Here is a 24,932-nt window from a genome sequence, read left to right as displayed (position 1 = left end):
GCCACCGGTGAAACGAGGTGGGAAAGGAATAGAAGACGAGGCGAGTAAATAAGCGAGGAAGGTTTCCACGGTGGGAGAGACGACTCGTAGGTAGATAGCCCACGCAACTGTGGACGCGCGAGCAGTGAAAAAGAAGCGCGAATGGCCGAAAAGACGAGCAGGGTGTACCCGGTTGTTACGGCGGTCCATCTTGCGGGAGAGATCGATCGAGAAACAGCGGCACCGGGTAGTTGGTAATGGGGGGTTTTGGCGAGGATGCCTTTTCCCTGTCTACGTGCTCGTCATCGCCGTTGTCGTCACCGCTCCGCGAAATTCTCGACCTCTCAACAGGTTCCTCTCGTCGCCGTGGTCGAGGTCGTAGCCGTTTCTCGCCGTGCCGCAGGTCAGAGGGAAGGACTACCCCCCGCACGGACGCCCCGAACGTTGACTTTTTACGGAACAGCATCGCTCTCGCAACGGTTGGCCTCCTCTTTCACCCGAACGGTACCGGTAGGATTAGAAACGAACGCGATCGAGCCCGTGGCCCCTGCCGATCGAGAAAAACCGAGTATAGGTCCGCCAAGGCGGAAGATCGGAAAGGAGGAAGGAGTAGCCGTGGTAGTGGTAGTAGTTGTAGAAGAAGGAGGAGGTGGTGGTGGGGGAGGAGGAGGTGACTCGCCGCCGAGATGCACCAGGTGCCGTACAGAGCGGGACTCACCTCAAACGCAGGTCGAAACGCGAGCCTCTCGGAGAAGGTTGCTACCTGTCCAGCGACGCCGCTCGATCCTACGACGATCGATACCGATCGATCGCCTCGAGATCAACGATCTCACCTGGCCTCCTCCCCGCGTCTCGTATCTAGGTGCAGAGGCACGAGCCTGGTACCCTCGAACCTACTCCTGATAGGATTGGCGATCTGTTGTCTGACCCTATCCCCGGTACAACCGCGACAGAATCATCACCAGACCTGCCCGGGTTGCCCGCATCAACAGCAACAACATCAGCACATGCACGAGACGCATCGGGGCGGTGGTTCCAAGGACAACACAGCCGCGCCCACACCGGACGATCTCAGGCTGGAGGCCATCAAGCATCAGATACTGACGAAACTCGGTCTCAGAACGCGTCCGGACGTTAACCGTACCCTGGCCACGGTACCGCGGCACCTGGCGCTCGAGACTCTCTACAGAGCCGAGGCGCAGTCCACTCGTTACCCGGAACGTTCCAGGAACGAGCAACACGAGACCGAGTACTCGGGCGAGTTCCTCTACGGTGGCGACGAGTACTCGTATCGCAATATCGACCAACAGCCCGAGACCGCCACCGAGAACAACGCGAGGATCGGCTACGGGAACCACGAGGGTCAGGAAGCCCACGAGGAGATGGACGACTTTTACGCCAGGACCTCGGAGATCATCACCTTTGCCGAACCCGGTGAGTTACGCCTTATTATCGCGATCTATCTCTCCCTATCTCTCTCTCTCTCTCTCATTCTCTCGAAAAGCAAAAAAGAAAAAAAGAATCCACTTCCTCCCTCTCGACGCGTTCGCGTTCCATATTCGCAATTCCCCGATTCTTCTCGCCAATGGCGGATACCGAGCTTCTCCGGGTCCACGTTGCGGATATCACGTGTCGACCCGTCCACGAACCCACGAACGTTTCCCCGTTCGCGTACCCGGAGAAACCGCGAGATGTTTCGTGTCGCGAGGCGTACGAGGATCCAGCGTACCGTAATCGCGAAGCGGACGATCGATCGATTCCGCGACGTCTTCCACGCCGCGTTGGTACGCGTTAAAAGGAGTTCGAACCGGTGTCTACGCGAGTCGCAGCTATCGTGCGTAAAACGCGTATCGATCAGCGGTTCCTCGCGTTCGTCGCGCGGTTCTAACGACATCGAACGCTGGTTGCGACCGGACGATAAAATCGGCGAGGATAATTGGTCGCTAATGTCGGCGCCAGGTCGGTGAACAACCGCGCGTTCTCGCTGGTTTTATTATTGTTTCGGTGAGCACGGTTGCGGTCTCGAACTCGAACCGAGGCAAAATTCACCGCACACTGCGAGGCCGAGCGTTATCGATTCGCGATATCGACGCGCGACCATTCCAGCGTAAATTTCACCGTGCGCGAAACTTTTCCAACGAGGGGACGAATTTCGATCGATGAAGCGAAACGTTCCTCCTACGAAGGAAAGGTGCGGTTGTACGCGTGTCGCGAAATTGAAATCCACCCGATTAATATACCAACGGAACCCCACCGCCCCTCGGTGTCCACCGTCCGCCCCACCCACTCGCGGATATTCCAACGGGGCGAAGAACTTCCTCGGTGGTAAATTAGACGCGGAGAATCGACCGATTCGTCCGATTTCGTTGGACGAAACTTCGCCTCGTTCCACCTCCCTTGAAGGAAACTTCTTTCGTGGATCGCGTTCATCGTTCTCCACGTTTTTCCCTCTTTCGCGTCTTTCCTTCTTACGCGTTTCTCTATTTTTCACGACGAGATAGATTCCGGCGTAACGTCCGATTCCCCTCCGCGAATAGGGTAAAGCGTCGAAAGAGTTTTCGTAAACAAGGGTCCTCCTCGCGAGAAAACAGAGGGCCGCGCTCGTGCACGCGTTTATCGATATCTAGGCTGTCGAAGGGGGAACACGAGTGTAGAAACGGCGGGTCTCTAGGACGGAACGCTTTGTCGATCGTGTCAGTCGTTAGCGGTGTAATACAATAAGTACCGTGTACGATCCAATTTTCGTTTAACCCTGTTAGTAGATCGCGAAGCGAAACGCATACGCTCCGATAAGAGTTTAATAAGGGGGCACGTACAATAGTTTCCGAAGAGGTGCGAAAAAATTACGAGAAAAAAAGAAAATATAAAGAACAGTCGCGGTTATTTTTTTACAAGGCACCCGGATTAATCGTAAGGAGAGTTCTTCGCTCGACCTTGATTTTTACGTTTCTCTGCGTGCGCGTTTTACGAGCCAATAATACCGCGATGCGGTAACAAGCTCGCGTTTTACAACGAGCAATGTCGCCTCGTTCCACGCGGATCGAAGCGTTTTCCGTACGGGAAGGCTCGCCGCGATCGTCCATTCGATCGTTCGTTAGTATTCGAAACGTGAAACGATCGCTCGCGATCCGTCGTGTCTCCCGCGGAACGTTTTCAAACGGGTTGTTTCTCTCGCGAGCGAATCCACGTACGAGTTGTCCCGTATCGACCACACTTTTCGTTTCTTACGCGAACCGCGACGATACCCTCGACGGTTCACTCGACCGATCTCGTTACCGGTGACGCACGAGTGTATTCGTCCAATGAGACGCATCGTGCGTGAACCAGGTCGCCGAGTTACTGAAAACAAAAAAAAAGAAAATAGAAGAAATCGAAGAGAAACGATCCTTAGTGTCTTCTTCTGGGCCGCCGAGTTTCCGAAAAAAAGATAAAGAAATAGAAAAAAATTGGAGAGAAACGATCCTTAGTGTCTTCCTCCGAACGGCCGAGTTACCGAAAAAAAAAGAAAAGAAACGATCCTTAGTGTTTTCCTTGCGAACCAAGTCACACACCAGTTACCGAAAAAAAATAAATAAAGAGAAAGCAGAAAAAACCGAAGAGAAACGATCCTTAGTGTCTTCCTCCGGGCCGCCAAGTTTCCGAAAAAAAGAAAAAGAAATAGAAAAAAATCGAAGAGAAACGATCCTTAGTGTCTTCCTCGCGAATCGAGTCACCGAGTTACCGAAAAAAAAAAAAATAAAAAGAAAGCAGAAAAAACCGAAGAGAAACGATCCTTAGTGCCTTCCTCCGGGTCACTGAGTAACCGAAATCAAAAAAAGAAAAGAAAGCAGAAAAAACCGAAGAGAAACGATCTTTAGTGTTTTCCTCGCGAATCGAGTCACCGAGTTACCGAAAAAAAAAAGAAAAAAGAAAGCAGAAAAAACCGAAGAGAAACGATCTTTAGTGTTTTCCTCGCGAATCGAGTCACCGAGTTACCGAAAAAAAAAAAATAAAAAGAAAGCAGAAAAAACCGAAGAGAAACGATCCTTAGTGTTTTCCTCGCGAATCGAGTCACCGAGTTACCGAAAAAAAAAGAAAAAAGAAAGCAGAAAAAACCGAAGAGAAACGATCCTTAGTGCCTTCCTCCGGGTCACCGAGTTACCGAAATCAAAAAAAGAAAAGAAAACACAGAAAAAACCGAAGTGACACGATCGTAGGTGCCCATCTCGCGAATCGAACGTACCACGAGGGCGATGGGTGGGTCGTGGCAACGTAGAGTAACGTCACGGATGACACCTTGGTTCGCATGCATGCGTGGCCACACGTCGGTGGCCACGTGGCTCGCAGTCATGGGTGTCGCGCCACGCCGTGTCTATAGTTCTCGTTCCGTAGTTCAGTAACTCTAAGTTTAACAATAAGGGTAATAGAGCCCCGCGGTCGGTGGTAGAAGCGGTAACGTTCGCGAGCGTTTACGAGCGTGCATTACGGTACGCTTGTACGGTAACGTTCGCCGTCGGTTAAATTAACGAGCCGCTGTTGTTGCAAAGCGTTTCGTCGTCGTTGCTCGCACGACTCGCACGCTACCCCTACCCCCACCCCTCGTTTCCACAGCCGTCCTGTCTTCGTTTCCACACCGGCGGCCACCTTTTCCCGATCGCGGGGACAGAGCTCCTTCCCGTGCGGGAAAACGCGTATCCACGTACCTTACCTACGTACAGCGTACGTTCACCGGTGTGGTGTCGTTACCTCTTACCACGGGGAAACGGGACTGCGGTGTGATTCATTCCGTTTCGCGATTCGTTCGGGCGATCGTTCGCGTGTAACCGAGAATTACACCGCCGATAAACAAGCTACTCTCGGCTCGCGTAGACCGATCGAGAGATCGCGTTTTCGGCCCGCCCCGACCCTGTTCCCACGTACGGATACCAGGCGATTACGAGAATCGATTCGAACGATGAAAATTAGTAGCTTTTCTATTCTTTTCTCGTCCTTTTCGAAGTGCCTTTTCGCACTTCTTCCTCGAAAATCGAAGTCACGTTTACCGATATACTTGGAACGCGAACGGTCTCGCCACGGGTTAGATACCACTGAACGTTGACTCATCGGGGCGTTGGAAAAATGAATGCGCACGCACGGACGTATTTTCCACATCTTCGAATCCACGTTTCTCCAATCGCGATTCTTTCGATCTTACATCGCGTCGACGGATCAATTTTACTACTTTCGTTTACTCGTAGACGCTCTCGAATAAACCGACTCCCTGTTTCCTTTACATTAGTTTACCACTGTTCGGTGTTCTCCAGACGATTCCTCGATTTTTCTTTTTTCTATTTTCCGTACAGTTTCACAACCCTCCGATGCTTCCTGTTAAATTTCGCATCGCGCACCGTAGCGAGCGTAAAATTTCGGAATTTCGCGTCGAATCCCCGATCAGTTTCGCGCGGCTGCGCGCCGCCCCGTGCGGCACGCTTTTTCACCACGAGGCGGAACCACCGAGCGGACCGGGGCCGATCCACGTAGAACCGGACGATTCGCGGAGGGAAATCGGTCGATCGAACGTAACCGTTAGCGTCGTTTCGCGCTAGACGAATTCGTGGTCGTCGGCCCGAGCGTGTTCCGTTCACCGTGGTAGAAAAGCGGATCGTGAACGCGGCGTGCGTGATACTTTAACGTCAATGTCGCCGTCCCTATAGATAGCCGTTGAACACGTCATTCTTTTTGAAGAAACTAAAGAAACTATAAACCACCATCATCGTTTCTCCGGTATCGATCCGCTCGGTCCGCCCCTGGAGCGGGGCGCAAACTTTTCGCCTGTCGTATTTTTCTCCTACGGGGAATCTTTTTTGGAAAATTTCGAAAAAGGTTCACCATTAGTCGCTGATACACGGACACGCGTTATTCGGTGTTTCGGAGCAGGCGTCGCGACGCGGTTCTCGATCACCGCGACGCGTCGTCTTCGTGGTCTCGTGATGCCTTTGACAATACTGGCTAGTAAATTTCCCAATGATTCTGAGCGAAATATTCCCACTCCGGAACGAGAAACTCGTAATTAGACAAGATTAAGGGATCACGCGGGTGTGGAATAATGTTTACACCGATGACAAGCTTCGTGGAGTTAACCAGCCCGTAACGAGACCCATAGCGAGTAAAAAACCGTCGTTGGAAACTATTTGATGGCCTATCGCCGGTTCGTTGCGCGTAGACCGAGGAATTTTGAGACGAGTGTAACGAATCTTTGTACACGGAGTTTCTCGTTGCATACTGTGTTTTGTAGAATTGTTTACACTCGAGACGGAGGAGCATCAAAGCGAGAAACGTTCTCGCGGTGAGATATTTCTAATTTCTACATTTTCCTTAAGGGAGGATTCTCGTCCAATTGTCTCGTAATTCCACGAAAGATCCACCGTTGTGTAAACGATCGAGAGTCGATGAGTCGATCTTTCGCGAAGAGAGTATCACGCGTTATTCGTGAACGTTTCGAGCACGCGTGTCTCGATCCTCGAAAGGATCGATCGATCGATACTCGGCACAGTTGCGCTCGAAATATTCGAGAAACTCCGGAAGACGCGGGCGTGATTCTCGTGTGGAAACGGAGACGCGTACGTGGTCTGGTTTCTGCGTCGCGTCGGGGAAAAAATTGACGTCGCGTCAAAGTGGGCGTGTCCGCGACGCCGAGCGTCGAATAATGCGTGTACGCGTGGCGAACCGAACGGAATCGTCGTTGCGGTACGTCGACGCGGTGACGGAGAGATCCTGGAACGCGTAACGGAGAAAATAGATAAAAGAAAGAAAAAGAAAAAGAGAAAGAATAAAAAAAAAAAAAAGAAAAAAAAAAGAAAATAATCGAATCGCGGCAGAGCGTTCGGGATTGTTCGGTACGACGTCGATATTTGACCGAAGCTAACCAAATTTCCGACTCGAAGCGGGTCGAGCGAACGCAGCGTCGCGTCTCTTCTTTCGTAGCACGCACACACAGGACGAACACGATGGAAAAGACTCGTCGATTCGAGACGCTTCTCGCGTGTTCTACTCAAACACTCCCTATACCGTGGTTTTTTAGCCGATCGCCTCTCGTAGATGAGAGTAAACGAGACCACGCCTCCGTACAAACGTTTCGAGCGTTATTTTATCGCAATTTTTTTTTTCAATTTCCAAGGAAAGCATCGACGAGTATACATTATCGATGATAATACGAAAGTTTGAAGAGACTTTGAGGAGACTCGCATCGATATGTTAAAATTGCACAGAAGGAGCAATTTTATACGTTAAAATTTGGATATGTTAAAATTGCACAGAAGGAGCAATTTTATATGTTAAAATTAGATATGTTAAAATTGCACAGAAGGAGCAATTTTATACGTTAAAATTAAATGTGTTAAAATTGCTCCGCTGGTGATTGCAAAATAAAAAGAGATACGAGTGCAGCGATGCACCGAAAGTGCACAGGGAAGCAAGATCGTAGCTTTCGGTTCTTTTCGGTAGATTTTCAACAAAATTCGAATGTATCGTGATCGACAGCAATCTTCGAGCATCGATATGTTAAAATTGCACGGAAGGACTCTGTTGGTGACTGTAAAATAAAAAAAGACACGAGTTTAATGCGTGTGGAACATTCTTGACGAAACTCGCTCGCGTTCCAAGTAATCGAGAATTTTTTCCGTGCAGCGATTCGGTGGTACGAGGGTTGGGTTAGGTGTCTCTTGGGTCTCCACGGACCCGTTGCATCGTCCAGATGTATTTTCATTTTCGTCGAAATTGTTACAGTAGAGTTCGAATGCTCTTCCCTCGTTATTAGATTAAAAGGCACGGGTCTCGCGCGTGCGTGGAACATTTTTTTAACGAAACTCGACCGCGTTCGAAATAATTCAGAGTTTCACGTGCAGCGATGCACCGAAAGTGCACGAATGCACTCGGATCGTGGTTGTAAAATTAAAAGCACGAGTTTTACGCGCGTGTGGAATATTTTTCACGAAAACTCGCTCGTGTTCGAAGTAATCGAGACTTTTCCAGTGCAGCGATGCACCAAAAGTGCACAGGGAAAGCCAAATCGTATCTCTCGGTTCTTTTCGGTAGATTTTCAAGAAAATTCGAACGTATCGTGATCGAGAGCAATCTTTGAGCATCGATATGGTAAAATTGCACATAAAGACTCTGCTGGTGATTGTAAAATAAAAAAAGATACGAATGCAGCGATGCATCGAAAGTGCATAGGGAACTCCCACATCGTAGCTTTCGGTTCTTTTCGGTAAATTTTCAACAAAATTCGAACGTATCGTGATCGAGAGCAATCTTCGAGCATCGATATGTTAAAATTGCACGGAAGGACTCTGCTGGTGATTGTAAAATAAAAAAAGATACGAGTTTCATGCGTGTGGAACATTCTTGACGAAACTCGCTCGTGTTCGAAGTAATCGAGATTTTTTCCGTGCAGCGATGCACCGAAAGTGCACAGGGAACTCCCACATCGTAGCTTTCGGTTCCTTTCGGTAAATTTTCAACAAAATTCGAACGTATCGTGATCGAGAGCAGTCTTCGAGCACCGATTCGCTAAAATAGCACCAGAGACACTCGAGCAACCGAATCGCGTTCACCGCGAGTTTCGTCCGTGCAAGTTCCCAAGGAACTCGTTTCGCACGCGTGTAGAAACCGGAAGTTCGAAGCAGCGGCGATTAAAGCGCGCGCGTCGGGACCTCTGTGGGAAATCCGCGAAGCTAAGCGACTAAGTTGCATTTAAAAAGTTACCCGAAGAGGCTCGTTGGCCACTTGAAGCGGCCACGTTGGAATCGATGGAAAGCGCGTATCCGTTCGGATAAGCGGTCGGGAGGAACGCGAGCGGCGTGTTTCCGGTGACAGGAGCGGGACACCCGCGCCAGACACGAGAATGACGGGTTTTACAGCCCGTGAGTAATGACACCGTGTGTAAAAACAACGTTTATATTCTCACCGAGCACCGACGCGACCAAGGAGAAACGGGAGCGGGCCATTCCGGAACGCTTCGACTCTAAGACCCCCATAAGAATTTATGCGTCTCAACAGCCGTCGAGAACGCGCCACCACTCGCGTTACCGTTTCGCCAGCCGTCAAGGACGAATACGAAATCTCCGCAGACGATGGCCGAGACGACGACGTCGACGTCGACGACGTCGAGGAAGGCGATAACGACGACGACGACGCGACGACGCCGACCCTACGGCCGGAGGAAAGAAAGCTGGGAAAGAGAGACGTAACGCGGAGACATAGGGTGGAGTTTTCAAGCGGAATCGCGCGCGTTAACCAAAGAGAAAAGAAAATCATCGTGAGAGGGAGGGTGGAAAGAATTCGAATCGAAAATTCCTCTCGAAAACCAAACGGTCCCTCGCGGGACAACGATTTTCGAAACGATCGTTACTCAAAGACCGAGCCGAAACTCCGCTCGACGGTTCGTCGTTGCTCCTCGTTTCCTCGAGGTTCCCGGCTTCTTTTTTCACCCTCGTCGTCCCCGTATCGCAGCCCGCCTCATCCCCCTCTCTTTTCTTCGCCGTCTCTCGGCCCATTCTATCGGCATTGCCCGAACGATGCCGATGCTGTAAGTCTGCAGTCATAATTTCGGCGGTTTATTGTGCCTCGAGTTTTTCATGTTCAAGAGGAAACCATTACTCCTGACAGGGGAATTGCACAGTGTATTACCAGTCGCGCCTGGAAACGGACAACCAGCTCGCTGGTCCGCATGGCTGGCGGCCCCACGCGACTCTCTGCCAAGAATCATTTGCCCCGGTTAATTAGTTACATCCGCGCGCGTGCCTCTTTCTCGCCCTTATCCACGCTACGACGATCGCGATACTATGCGTACACGCCGATACCATTTACGAAGACTCGATACTCCACTGAGTTTCATCTGTGTCGAGTACACAGGTACTCGTTCTTCGAGCTCGTGTGGAATATTATTGTTTCTCTCGGTGGATTCTTCTTACGGTGAAGAAAGAAAAAAGAATAAAAAGAAAGAAACGAAAAGAAGAGTTTCGTTTCGTACCGATCGCTTTCTCGTTCCTATTCCACGCTCAATTTCACGCGTGCCTCTTTCTCGCCCTTATCCACGCTACGACGATCGCGATACTATGCGTACACGTCGATACCATTTACGAAGACTCGATACTCCGCTATGTTTCATCCGTGTCGAGTACACAGGTACTCGTTCTTCGAGCTCGTGTGGAATATTATTGTTTCTCTCGGTGGATTCTTCTTACGCTGAAGAAAGAAAAAGGAGTAAGAAACGAAAAGAAGAGTTTCGTTTCGTACCGATCGCTTTCTCGTTCGTATTCCACGCCGAACCTCGCGCGTTCTCCGGTCGGTCTACGCTCGGCGTGTCCGTCAGAAAGTTTTCTACGAAAGTTCCGATCGGATATTAATGTCGAGCGACCTTCTGAATATTTGATCCCCTCGGTTGTCGAAACCGAGGGTATCGATTCTCCTCCGTCTCCTCGCGCTCGCGCGATTTTTTCGGGCTTCTCTTTTCCGTTTCTGTTTCTCGCGTACGGATCCGCGAACGGTGAACGTACACGCGACGCTTGTTCTTCGATCGAACGAACGTTAACGCCACGATCCTCACCGATGGTCATCCATGCTTCGTGTTTACGACGTAGATGAACTGCTCGCGAGGAACCGTCGACGGATGTTTAGGCATTCGGACGAGTTACGATACGATACTCTTCTTCGATAACGATCGCGTAAAATATATTACGGAAGAAGTATGTATATGCTAGATATATAAAATATATAAATATATATACATAATAGATTGTACGATAAGTTTTGTCGTCCTTTCCATTGTACGAAAAATATTTAGACGCTTCAACTTTATACAAGTCGACGAATCTACACGAAACTTGGCACATATTTGTCAAAGGGTAGTACTATCTTTAGAAAAATAAAACGACCAAGCTAATCTCCATTTCTCATCGAACGACAAAATTTATCGAGTTATTCTCATCGAATAACAAAATTATTATATTAAGATTCACGCGTTTCGATTTTTCGACCACGACTCGTCCACGCTTAACCTTTCCTCGAGTCCTTTCTTCGACCGCCACGTTCGTTCCCACCGGTCTGAAAATTCTAGACGCGTTCCCAATCATCCACGCTCTCGATATCACGCTGCAAACCATAAACATCCGCTCAATTCCGTTCCGTCGACACTTCTCGTTCACGCTGATATTTATCTCGTACCTGCTAAACGGTACGAATCACTGGTAAACTTTTAACACTAGAATTACTCACAGTGAACGTATTACTATACGTATTACTATACATATTACTATACATATTACTATACATATTACTATACATATTATTATACATATTACTATACATATTACTTACGTATCGTCAAAGTTGAACGAGAAAAGAGCCAAATTAATTCACGAGCGTCCATTGTGATAATTGTCCGCGAAAATTGTAAGCAAAGTTGACGATCGACGAACATTAAAAAGAAGTTTCGAACAAGTAAAATTAACCCGTTTGGTAGTTCCAGCGTTGAATAACCTAACCGTCGTTGGCGGTGCCGTGAAACAACAAGTACACCGATAAACTATCGAATACATTTTACAATCCAGGAAAAGTTCGCGTTGGTACTCGAATATGGAGAACCGGCGCAGCGAACGCGTTGACCGCGATCGGACGTTTTACGCGCATTTCCCCGAAATCTTTAATTGTCCGCTGAAACAACCGACAGAAAGATTTTACGAGGATCCGCGAAACGCGTTACACTTTTCGTCGCCGATTAGATCGTTCCGCTTCCCAATGTTCGGCCATTACGTAGCGCGCCCTACGCCGCGTTCGATCTCGAATAATGGTCCCAGTCGCCGATGCGGAGGACCGATTTTATTTCCACGGTTAACGCGAGAACGATGTTCCAGAGTCTCGCGGAGCGGATTCGAACACACGGTGCTAGCGCGATCGCGAAATTCTTGCAATTTTTTCTCCAAGAGTGTCTCGCGGAGAGTATTCGAAGACACGGTACTCGCGCGCGAAGATGTACTTTTTCTTAGAATTTTTTTTGTACAGAGTCTCGCGAAGAGTATTCGAAGACACGGTACTCGCGCGTGAAGATTCGTTTCCTCTTGGAATTTTTTTTTAACAGAGTATCGCAAAGCGTATTGGAAGACACGGTATCCGCATGCGAAGATTTGCTTTTTCTTCAAATTTTTTTCGGAGAAAGTCTCGCGAAGAGTATTCGAAGACACGGTACTCGCGTGCGAAGATTTGCTTTTTCTTCAAATTTTTTTCGGAGAAAGTCTCGCGAAGAGTATTCGAAGACACGGTACTCAAGCGCGAAGATTTGTTTTCCCTTGCAATTTTTTTCGAAGAGAGTTTCACAAAGTGTATTGGAAGGCACGGTACTCGCATGCGAAGATTTGCTTTTTCTTCAAATTTTTTTCAAAGAGAGTCTCGCGAAACGTATTGGAAGACACGGTACTCAAGCCCGAAGGCTTGTTTCTATTTGCAATTTTTTTCAAAGAGAGTCTCACGGAGAGGTACTCGCACGCGAAGACTTGTTTTCACTTAAAATTTGTTTCAAAGAGTCTCGTGGAACGTATTGAAAGACACGATCCTCGCGCGAGGACTCGTTTCCTCTTACAATTTCTTTCGAAAAGAGTCTCACAGAGAAGTACTCGCATGCGAAGACTTCTTTTAACTTACAATTTTTTTTCGAAGAGAGTCTCGTGGAGAGGTACTCGCACGCGAAGACTCGTCTTCTCTTGCAATTTTTTTTCGAAGAGAGTCTCGCGGAGGATTATTCGAAGACACGATACTCGCGCGAGGACTCGTCTCCTCTAACAATTTTTTTTGTCGAAATCTCGCGAAGCGTATTCGAAAACACGGTGCTCGCGCGAAGCCTCGTCCCCTCTTGCAATTTATTAGAACAGTAACGCCAAGAAACCGCGTTTGATCCTCGCGAAACACTGTGCACGCAAATGTATGCCGAGGATAGATCCTAGTCTTCGATACAGAGCGTATTTAATTTGCTAAGTGAAACGCTACGGGTGTCTTGAGACATTTAATAAGACAATTCACCCGGTGTTATCGAAGTTTAATTTTAACAGTTCTGCACGGTTACGGCTGAGACGGTTTCGCGTCGAAGATTTCTTTTCTCGCTTCTTATGCTTCACACCCATCGTACGGCAATCAACTCGGTGAAAATCGTTCGATGTTCGTCGAAAACTCGTTCTCCGTGGTAACAGAAAGAAAGAGGGAGGGTGCGAAACGACGAGTAGAGAAACGAAGGAAGGAAATTGGAAATAGACGCGTCGCGAGGGGTGCGTAACGCGTAATAAACATCGGATCGTCGCGACGAGCGATCCATCCTCGTGGTAGCCATTTGTTAGAACGTTCATCGTTGCCGGATGAGATCCTCTCGTAGACGGGAGAGATTCCTGTCGTAGTGGCTGGCCATTATACGCGCTCTCGACGGTTGTTCTCTTTTAAAAGGACTTGGCCGAGGCTCTCCTCGGCGCAATTCTTTACGAAAACTCGAGCGGCCGTAGCTCGTAATTCGTCGCGCGCGCGACAGTCGCCCAGCGGACGAAACAGGCGTCCCTTCTCGTACGATCGTTTTCTTTTTTCTTTTTTTTTATACTCTCTCCTGTTTTTTTTTTCGTCTATTTCGCTCGTTTCGAGAACGTCCACGACGACCGAGGAAACGATCTTCGTTCATTTCCGTTGGTATTTTCGCGACTAGAGGTCTACTACCTCGCGAGGGAATTCCAGGAACCTCGAAGGGGGACGAGGGTGTTCCCCGGTGACTAGAGACGACCTTTTCCCGATTCACCTTCCCGTGGCAAGGACAGTTTCTCTCGTTCGGTCGCAAACTATGCCAAGGCTCGCGAACTCTCTCCGGGCATATCGGATTGATCTATTTTCATTTGACGAGCCGTTTCGCTTTGTTTTCGTGGACGTTCGCGTTCGCGTGCGCGGTTGAAATACAGGCCGCGATTAGGTAATAACCGATAGCTACGTAACCCGTTCTCGGGTGCGAGCGTTAAATGACGCGGGCCACCGGCTGGGTAATCCGTTGAAATCCTTTGGTAGCCGGTTGCACTTAGAATCGTAACAGAGCGTTCAAGGTCGACATTCTGGACACACCATGAAACGGAACCGTTCTTTCGAGAACCTCCTTGACCTTGGTTGCTCGACGATCTAACGGATCGAGGTAGGAAACCGTTGCTCGAGCTTCTAATGGATTTTCACGGTCGCTTTGGACGCTTTGGACGATCGACGCTCTCAGAAATAAACCATCCAGAATTTATACGGACCTTAAGTGGACAACGAGTAGAATCGTCGAGTAGAAGGACCGTCTCTTCGTCGAAATTAATTCCTTCTACGGGCTGAGCTAGAATCTCGCGTAGACGTCGCGGGAGTTACTTATCATCCGTGGATGGAATTAACGTTTCTTTTTGCAACAACGCTCCCCACGTCTGGATGCATCGCCAAGAGGGAACGCGATACGGGGATTAATTCGTCGAGCGGAAACATCGAAGGAAATGTCGTCGATTTCGTTCCAACGAGGAAACGCGATACCCGACGATGCGTCTCGAACACAACGACGAAGGGTTTCAGCCGCGTTAGAATCGGGGGATTTGCGCGTGTAGACGCTAGGTAGACTCGAGGGTGCTCGAAAGTCTCGGAAGGTCGCGACATCGGGGCTGACGAACCAGGACGAGATGAACCAGTTGGAGATAGTTTCGAACGGGACAGGGTCGAACTCCTTCACCCTGGACACTCCAAGAATCTCGTCCGATCGATCGGACAAGTGTTTCGTGGAATAATTCCGAAGGAAACGACACGGGGTGTCTCGAATTCGCGACCATTCGGGAGCTTGCTCGATTCGACCATTTTCGCGGCTGGAAACCGTGGTCGTGGTGTTTTTACAAATTTTGAAAATGAGGTTTTAGAGTTGGCCCTTGAAGATTTTGATCAATGATCTTCGTTCGTACGTACGTTGTCGAACGCTCGATCGAAGTCTGTTTTGAAACTTTGAGAAATGTTAACTTCGCTCGAAACGATCTTTTCATCGATCGAAGTGTTTTTTCAAATTTCGAAAGAGGGAGGAATTTGTCGAAACGCTCTTTCTACCGATCGAAGTCTTTTTTCAAATTTCGAAACAGGGAGAAATTAGTCCAATTGCTCTTTCAACCGATCGAAGTCTTTTTTCAAATTTCGAAAGAGGGAAGTACTCGAAACGCTTTTTTGACCGATCGAAGTCTTTTCTAACATTTTGGAAAGAGTCAATCTTGCTTGAAATGATCTTTCAACCGATCGAAGTGTTTTTTCAAATTTCGAAAGAGGGAGAAATTAGTCGAAACGCTCTTTCCACCGATCGAAGCCTTTTTTCAAATTTCGAAAGAGGGAGAAATTTGTCGAAATGCTCTTTCCACTGATCGAAGTCTTTTTTCAAATTTCGAAAGAGGGAGAAATTAGTGGAAATGCTCTTTCAACCGATCGAAGTCTTTTTTCAAATTTTGGAAACACTCAACCTTGCTCGAAATGTTCTTTTAATCGATCGAAAGTCTTTTTTCAAATTTCGAAAGAGGGAAGTACTCGAAACACTCTTTTAACCGATCGAAGTCTTTTTTCAAATTTTGGGAAAAGTGAACCTTGTTCGAAATGTTCTTTCAACCGATCGAAGTCTTTTTTTCAAATTTCGAAAAAGGAAATTACCGAAACGCTCTTTTGACCGATCGAAGTCTTTTTTCAAATTTTGGAAAGAGTCAACCTTGCTCGAAACGCTCTTTCAATAGATCGAAATCTTTCTTCAAATTTCGAGAAAAGTCAACCTTACTTTGAAGATCGAAGTCTTTAGAATTAACGTCTCAAAAAAAATCAATCTTCCTCGAAACCCTCTTTCAACAGACCAAAGTCTTTTTCCAAATTTCGAGAAAAGTCAACCTTGCTCGAAACGCTCTTTCAATAGATCGAAATCTTTATTCAAATTTCGAGAAAAGTCAACTTACTTCGAAGATCGAATTCTTTGGACTTAATTTTAAAAAAAAAATCAATCTTCCTCGAAACGCTCTTTCCACCGATCACTCGTCATTCTTGAAACTTCCAGAGAAGCATTCTCCACCGATCGAAGTCGTTCTCCAAACTTCGAAAAAAGAACAACCTCTTTCAACCGATCGTCGTTCGTTTTCAAATTTCCAGAGTAGCCAATCGTACACGCTGAAACGAGTACTCGAGTACCCTCGAAATCCTCGAAAGCTCCGTTTCGGGCGATCTCCGCGAGTAGACGCATTGCGAAACCGTCGTTCTACCGATCGGAGTCTTCGTTGGTAATTCGAGAGAAATCAATCTCTCTCGGCCGAGCGAGCCATCTTCGAGCCCGTACAAATCCAAAAACCTCGTTTCGTGCGATCTCCGCGAGTAGACGCATTGCGAAACGCTCGTTCTACCGATCATAGTTCCCCTAGGAGTTTCGAGAACGGTCGAGAAAAGTTACACGCTCGGACGATTATTCCTTACCGTTCGAGTTTGCCAAAATCTTGGATCGCCAGTTCGTTGAATATCGCGTGGAAGTTCGCGTTACGAAAGCGAGCGCCTGGATCTTCCAATTGTCCTCTTTCGAATTTCGAAAACGGTCCAGAGGAGTCGTCGGGCTCGTTTCCTCCGTGATGTGTACCATCACGCCAAGTCTTCACCGATCCGCGAACCTTCCACACGGTTCTCCGTACGGATGATTAAAAAAAAAAGAAAGAAAGGCCCTGTCTTCGAAACCCCGTTGCGAATCGGTGAAAATACTACCCCCGGAAAATCCTACGAATCGACGCGAGGAATTCATAAAACAGGGGTGGATCTCCCCGTAAACATTGTCCCGATTAAAAGTCGCGTATCGCACGAGGTGCCGCGTAGGAATCGCGAGTAAGGATGAAAATCGTGGACGCGAGCCACCCGGAGTTCGTTCAACCTGGGAGCAATTCCAGGGACAAACTCATCCGACAGGACGCGCAGGGGTTAAGGCACGACCTTCCAGGCGGTGGCACGAAGGGAGGCGAAAAAAAAAAAGAAGAAAAAGAAAAAGAAAAAGAAGAAAAAAGAAAGAAAGAGAAAAAAAAGTAACCGAGGGATTCCACCCTTGTTCTGGTCTCTTTCCCACTATCGGGGAATATCGGAGCAGGGAGGCTGACGGGATGTTCAGGGTGGGATGGAACGGTTCGAGAGATGCGTTGGAGTGGGACAGGGTCGAACTCATGGACGAACGAGCCGACGGATAGGACGGCTGGCGCCTGTAGTCAGATCGATGCACGTGGCTCCAGCTGGGCGCCGCTCTTCGTACATCTCCTACACCCCCTTTATTCCCTCTTGACTCTCCTCGTCCTACCGCTACACTCTCTGCTCTAGGATAGAAATCGAGGGTGTGTTTCTCCCTCTTCTGTCTGTCCGCTGCTCCCTTTTCCGCTTTTCCAACGTTGCGTTCGTTCACCAACCACACAACCGCCACCTCTACCGAACGTGGTTACGCCTAACCTGCAAATCGCGCGATCGCGGTTCGATCTATTCGGGAATGCGAAAAAAACAAAAAACAGAGCGCCGCGATACACTACCGGTAGACTTTCGACCGAGGATCGTTTCTATGCCAATCAACAAGATAAGAAACGCATTTCGTGACTTATTCACCGTGCCCTGTTTATTGTTCTCGAACGTACATTTGTATATTTGTACCCTCGAAAAAAAAAGAAAAGTAAGAAGGGTGCATTCGCGGCACAAATTGATCTCGACTCGCACCGATATTACCCTCCTGGCCACTTATCAGCGCAATAAACCGAGATTCGGCCGCGTGCTCTCCGTTCGATTATTTCTTTTTTTTTTTCCGTTTCTTTTTTCTCCTCTTCCGTGTCCCTCGTTTTATCTCGTCGCTTTTATCTCGCGCGACCCTCTCGGCTACCGACGAGGGAAAAAAATCCGACTTCGAGTCGCCAACGACGCGAGAACGCGTAGATTTTCCGGCTGGACGATTCACCGTGTACCCAATTCGTTTGATCGTCGCGATTCGCGATCGGGGCGGTCGCGGTTGCGCGCGAATCCCCATTTTTCGGGGAAAATACACGGACTGTTTCTCCCTAGATGCGATTCTCGCGTTGCTCGAGCACGGTGCGTAACATCGACACGCTCGTAAACCGCTCGCGAGTCGCTCGAGCGTTCCCCGACACGATGGGGGTTAGGGATCCTCTCACGGTCTCGCGACTCCGTTATCCGGGCAAATTAATGATCGCGATACTGGCCGGGAACGAGCACGGACTTTTCTTCTTCGCCACCCCACAACCACCTAACCGTCCCGACCATCCCTTCGAGCCCCACCGAAAACTCTCTTGAATCATCCTTTAACAATGGAGTATGATTCGTGTAATTGTTCGCGAGGGAGACGCTTTGGCTCGGGAAACGCCCAGCTTTCCTTACCGATCCACGCCTCGAGACGCGAGTTTCCTATTTTACGCGGCGTCGATCGATCAACTTTACGACTCGTGGTGACGGCGTTTTTTTTTTTTTTTTCCTTTTTCCTTTTTTTTCGAAACCGCGCCAGGCGGCTGAAACGCGTTACGACCAGCGTCAATTTCGTCGGGAATTCTGATCAACACCGCCACGACGTTCTCTCTAGTTCGATAGGATGATCGTTTCGGGTGTTTTACGATCGTTCTCCCCGTGCGTGAAAAATCGTAACGAGTTTCGCGAATTTTAGCAACGCGCCACACGATCGTCGACGATCGTATCGAAGCGAACTCGCGACAAAGAGTATTTGTACACGACGTGACTTTTTCTTTCTTTTTTCTTTCGAGAAGCGTAAGTTTACGCGTATTCTCGCGTACGAGAATCGACCTCTCGTTTCACGACGATGAACGAAGAATCGATCGTCCGCGTCTCGACGACGATCCCCCGAAAAATGTGTCCCCGCGACGAGCTGAAACTACGACCGGTCGCGAAGCCATCGTACGCCCCGATGGTACTCGCGGGACGAAACGATCGCGCAATCCCGAATTAAGACGTCCAACGTCGGATCGATGCCCGTAAAACTCCGTATGGGGTCGAGACACTATTTTTCCGCAAAACCCGGAGACTCCTCCGGGCTGGTTACGTTTCTCTTTTCTTATTTTTTTTTCTCTTCTTCTTCTTCTTCTTTTTCTTCTTCTTTCCCTCGAGTATTCGTACGTTCGTCGAGTACGCGAAACTTTTACATAATCGTCGTGGCACTTTTATCGGGAGGGCGTTCCCGTGAACGGAAATAAAGAAAGAACGAACGTAGCGGAAATTCGCGAGAACCGCGTCACGAGTTTGTTCGTCGTGGCAGCCACGATGTTTCGTGGGAATCGAGACAGAGGAAGAGAACAGTAACTATCGTTTTCAACGAGCTACGATTCGCTGCTATTAACCCTTTGCACTCGAAGCGTTTTTGCTACCCGAAACTGACGAATGAAATCTTTCAAAGCGGAAAAATTCATACGCAACGGAACATATTTGTTTCGATACTCTACGTGCGTACGTTTGCATCTTAAAAGAGCGTAATACCTAATTTCCAATTTCAATTTTAAATTACAAAATTTTCCCCAATTGGAGAAGTACACTGAATTGTGTGATGACCGAGGGTCTCCTCTCGAGTTCGAAGGGTTAAACAGTCGAATGTACCGTGAAATCTACCGGAAGGAATCACGAAGGAACGTTTGAAATACTTTAGAAGATTAAAAAAAAAATGAAATTGTCACACCTTTGGATTTACCTTGGACGTGGTACAATAGAGCCTCCCGTGTAGCGCGGCACGGTAGAACGTTCCCCCGAATGCTTCAACGTGCGATTATTTACGTAATGTAAGTGTCACAAAGACATAGGATGCTTGAATATTTAAAGAAACGGTCGATTCTCCAAGCTTCTGTTTGAACGAACGAAGGTTAATATTGGAAGAGCGAGCGTTCTATTATCCAAACACCTTGCACGACTATCGGTTCGGATACGAGAATACGTGTGCTTCGTTCACCTTCGGTTCGCGAATCTGGTAGACTCAGAGTTTCACGAGGAGTATGAAAGACTCTGTCAGTAATCGCGAATCGTTTCGAGTTGGACGTTTCGAGTTCGACCTTCGAAGCTACAGAGCAAATATTGCTCGAGGCTGTCTACGAGTTCCCCTCGGACACTGTAACAGAGTCCCCTTGATCCAGGAGTCACTCTCTCGGCTATGCACGCTACTCCACGCTACCATGGAGAGCTGAAAAGACGTCAGCTGGCAGGAATTATGAATCGTATCGGTCTTCGAAGACGCTGTCTACATTACCCTTGCCCACCGTACTGGATTCCCTTTGATCCAGGAGTCATCTCTCACCGCTATACACCGATGCTCTGGGGTCGACCGGCGACCAAGGGTATTACGTGAGAGACGGAAAGATGTCACCTGGCAGGAATTGCGAATCGTTTCAGTGTCGAGAATTGCACACGGTACCGACACCGTGATCCAGAAGTCCTGGCTCGTGTACACGAGCGTTGTTAAACTCTTTTGCAACTTCGATAGCCGGAATAGACGTCAATTGCTGGGAATCGCATTGGAGAGGACACTTTGATCCAACTTGGAAACGACAATGCAAAAATTACTCGCACCTGGTTCTTCTTTTAAGAATCGTTCGATATCTAATCAGACTGTTATCAGTGAATTTTTCAAAGACGTTTTTTTCATCGACTTTTGAATCTACTAAATAAAAATTGTCCCACGTGAATCGTTTGTTTAATATCTAACCAGACTCTGATTCGTGAATTCTTCAAAGACTTTTCTCTGATCGACTTTTTAATCTACTAAACAAATAATTGTCCCATGTTAAACCTATACTAGGTTCTTCTTTGTTCAAGAATCGTCTCCCCAACTAGACTCCAATAGTCTCAGCACTAGATTCTCTGTTCAGAAATTGTTTGTTCAATACCTAACTAGACTCTCAATCCATAAATTCTTCAAAGACTTTTTTCTGATCAACTTTTAAATCTACTAAACAAATAATTGTTTCACGTTACACCTATATTAGGTTCTTCTTTGTTCAAGAATCGTCTCCCCAACTAGACTCACGGTTCCTGCATTAGATTCTCTGATCAGAAATCATTTGTTCAATACCTAACTAGACTCTTGATCCCTAAATTCTTTAAAGACCTTTCTCTGATCAACTTTTAAATCTACTAAACAAATAATTGTTCCACGTTACTCCTGCACTAGTTTCTTCTTTGTTCAAGAGTCTCTCTCCAACACCCAACTAGACTCTCAGATCCTCCACCAAGTTCTCTGTTCAGGAATCGTCGGTTCAACACCCACAAAGCCTCTCGATCCCTCAATACTCCAAAGACCTTTCTCCAACTGAACTCCAATAATCTCTACCCTAGATTCTCTGTTCAAAAATCGCCTATCGAACACCTAACTAGACTCTCGATCCCTAAATTCTTCAAAGACCTTCCCCAATCGACATTTAAACCTCCCAAACAAAAATTCTCCCACCTTACACCTACACTAAATCCTTCTCTGTACAAAAACCATCTCCCCAACTAAACTCCAATAATCTCTCCCCAAAATTCTCTGTACACAAATCTCCTATTAAACACCTAACCAAACTCCTTATCCCAAAATTCTCAAAGCCCTTTCTCTAACCAACCCTTCAATCTCCCAAACAAAAATTCTCCCAACGTTACTCCCAGATTACCCCTAAATCTTCCACATTGTTTTCCTCTTTCTCCAAGAGTCGTCTCTCGAACTAACACCCTCTCTTGGTCGATTTTTGCACGATCGTCGAGAAGGATCGGTACGTGACACGTGATCGTAATCGCGAGGCACGAGAGCCGCGATACGCGATACGCGATACGCGAATACGCGGTACGCGTACTAGTCGACCACGTGGCGATAGATCTGGATCAGGGTTACCAACGAGGCAGCTATATCTGACCCTCTTATTTGACTGACCGTATTACGGTCAATAGCCTCGGCCCTATAAGATGCGATATATCGCGAGGCTGTGTACGCGGATAGCATCGCGGCGTGCGTGGTTACCGTGTCGTAGCGTAATTAGATTCTCGGCCGGGTTGGTCGTCGAGGTTGGAGTTTCGACCGTGGCTGGAAGGTGGTACCGCGGGTCGTGGAGTTCGTGATCGACGTTGTCGCGGGGGACTGGACTGGACTGGACTGGTCTGTCTCTCGCTTCCACGCGAACGTTCCCCCGCCTCGTAACGACTTTAAACGGTTTTATCGACGGTTCGTCGCGCACGATACACCCGGTTTCTCTCCCGCTGCATCCGTGTCGCGCGTTTCCATTGTTCCACGAGCCTCTTTCGATCCCGAGGCTCCGTTAAACGGTCCAAACGTGTACCCGGTTCACGCTCGAACCGTGTCGAGGATTTCTCGAACCGAGCGCTATAACGTCGAGTCGTGGAAAACGACTTTTCCAGCGACGAGCTGGCGCGTGAAAACTGGAGCGAGGTGAAGGAGAAAGTGATCCTACGAAGAAACGGGACCGTACGGGAACAACCGAGGGAGACCATTAACGTTGAACGGTACTTGGAAAGAAGGACGACCGAGAAGTGGATGACGGTTCCCGACGACCGAGAGGAAACCGATGAAATATATCGAGATCTTTTTCCAGCTCGAGGCACGTTCGCTGTCGAAGAATAATGGAGGAGGGGGAAAAAAAAGTATAAGAATAAGAAAAACAGAGAAGGTGCCACCGAGACGGATCGGATCTATTCGCAACCTCGAAGGGTCAAGGATCTCCGAGCGGTTCGCGCATTTTCCACAATGTTACCCTTTCTACCGCGTTCCTCGGTACCGTGGCCGAGCACCCGGAAATTTCGTTTCACGCTCAACGCCTCGTTGATTCCCCTTCTCGACGTCCAAAAACGAGGGGCGCGGGACTCCTCGCGAGGAAACTCTGCGACCACCACCCCTTCGACGGTTGCTCGAAGCTTCGGATCTCGCGAAAAAAATATAACCGGTCGGGAAAGAAAAAAAGAAGAAAAAAAAAGTAGTATCCTCGATAATTTCCCTTCGAGCGGGGAAAACTTTGACGCCGATTCTCGTTTGAGTCGATCGAGCGAATTGCATCGACGTCGGCATCCCCGTGTCCGATTTCGTCGTTAACAGCGATTGAATCTACTCGAGAGAAACAAAGAGAGAACAACCGTCCAACCCCGAGCAGAGTTCCCATCGCGAGCAATTCTCCTATGGAAACCTTACGATTTGTTTCTTCGATTCTTCTTCGTCGGCCGAGCGATAAAAATTTCGCGAGAAAGTCCCGTGGTTATCTCTATCCTCGAGCGTGTATCCCTCTCGGCGAGGAACTTGTCTCGGTAGTTCCCGCGGGATCGACTCGTTCGGTGTTCGATGAAATAGAGCTTTCTCCTACGCCCTTGCTCGTTCGTTTATTCCTCGGTGGACCGAGCGATAACAGTTTGCGAGGTAGGTAAAAGCTTTCGGTGGTTCCTTCCTACTCTTCTCGGGGTCCACTCTCTCTCCGAACGAATTATCTCTCCCGTTCTTCTCCCTACAATTTTTCTTATTCTTTCGGGTCTCCGTGATTCGGTCTAACCGGAGATCGGGCAACCGTACGCAGAGGAAAATCCAGTCTCGGTTAACTCTCGCGAAGATTTCCATCCAAGGACGACGTGGAACGCGTCGATCGCGAGTTTATCGTTTCCATCTCGTTCGAGAAGCTAAATTCCCTCCACGGGGTCTCGACGACCAGAACGAGGACGATCTCGTGCGCGATTCGCCATCGTAGAATACCTAACCCGAACGGTTTCACGAGCCGAGAGAATCTCGGGTTGGGAAAAATTGTTCGCGCGATAGGCTCTAGCTGACCAGGGCGAACGTAGTTTCCAAGGAAGCTCGGGTTTAAAAATCGTAGTAAATTTATCGACGATGGGGTCTCCATCCGGTTCTTTCGCGTCGTTGGTGCGGTCACCTTAATGGATTTCCGGCTGGCTCGGTTCTCCTATAGCGTGTATCCACCCTTTGACCCCCTGCAATTATTTCGCTCGGTAAGTACGGTCGATCGGTACACGGAGCGGTCGGTAAAGTTGCTCCCTTTTCGCGGAGAATTTCTTGGCCAGCGTTGCGCGTATCGGTGTCTACGCGAGAGACCGTGCGTCCTCGTCCCACCGGCTTTTCATCGCCGACGGCTCCGTTTCTCTCGCTTCTCTTCGCTAGCCGATCCCCTCGGTGCGTCTTACTCTTTTCCACCCCCGTCCACCGCTAACCCATCCACCCAACCACCCGTCCACCCATCCCCTCTCCTCCCTGTACGTCGTGTCGGTTGGTAACGGTTTTCCTCCGCGTTACTATACCGCGCGACGTCTTAAATGGACGACTTGGCGACGAGGAGGAACCCCTCTTTTCCTTCGGTGACGTGCTCCGCGTCGAATTTACGGCCGCGTTCTCCCGCGATCGCGCTAACCTCGATTACGAGCGGTCGACGACGGCAGCAGCTACGCGACCATCGCGACAGACGGAGAGAAATAGCGAGACCCGATATTCCCGGCGTCTCCTCGACGAAGACGTGACTCCGACCGACGCGAAACATCGCCTCGATTTTTTTCCCTAAGAGTTGCGTCGTCTATAAGTCAACGGATCTACCTCGAATCGAGGGACGGTGGCGTTTCGATCGCTGATACGAACCGTGAGCGATAATTCCTCGCGGCGTCGCTCGTTAACCCTTTCGTACCGTCGACGATTCAGGAATCTCGCTTTGGGATTTCCGTGGAGCGGTACGGAACGTCCGAGAGACGCGAAATTGTTTAGTTAAAGAGAAATCGAAGTTTTCTTTGACAATTTTTCTTTTTTAGAGAAATTAAGGTTAATTGATTCTTTCATTTTTTTTTTTTTTTGCTAGAAGTGGAAGTTTCTTTTGACATTTTTTTTAGAGAAATTAGGACTAGTAGATTTTTTAATTTTTTTTGCTAGAAGTGGAAGTTTTCTTTTGAAATTTTTTTGGAGGAGAAAT

At 48.4% G+C, this 24,932-nt stretch overlaps 1 protein-coding gene across 1 annotated transcript in view; it reads left to right on the top strand.

The window, feature by feature from the left end:
- The first annotated feature begins 662 nt into the window (after positions 1 to 662).
- The window catches only part of Actbeta (inhibin subunit beta), a 42,766-nt gene continuing 18,496 nt past the window's right edge, over positions 663 to 24,932 (top strand). The window contains exon 1 of the mRNA XM_076305441.1: positions 663 to 1,413. Coding sequence (XP_076161556.1) covers positions 666 to 1,413 — 748 coding nt within the window. The 5' untranslated portion in view covers positions 663 to 665. The remainder of the gene's footprint in view (positions 1,414 to 24,932) is intronic.

This window comes from Ptiloglossa arizonensis, chromosome 2, assembly GCF_051014685.1.
Source record: "Ptiloglossa arizonensis isolate GNS036 chromosome 2, iyPtiAriz1_principal, whole genome shotgun sequence".
NCBI classification, from domain to species: Eukaryota; Metazoa; Arthropoda; class Insecta; order Hymenoptera; family Colletidae; genus Ptiloglossa; species Ptiloglossa arizonensis.
This window is presented reverse-complemented; position numbering and strand designations above follow the sequence as displayed.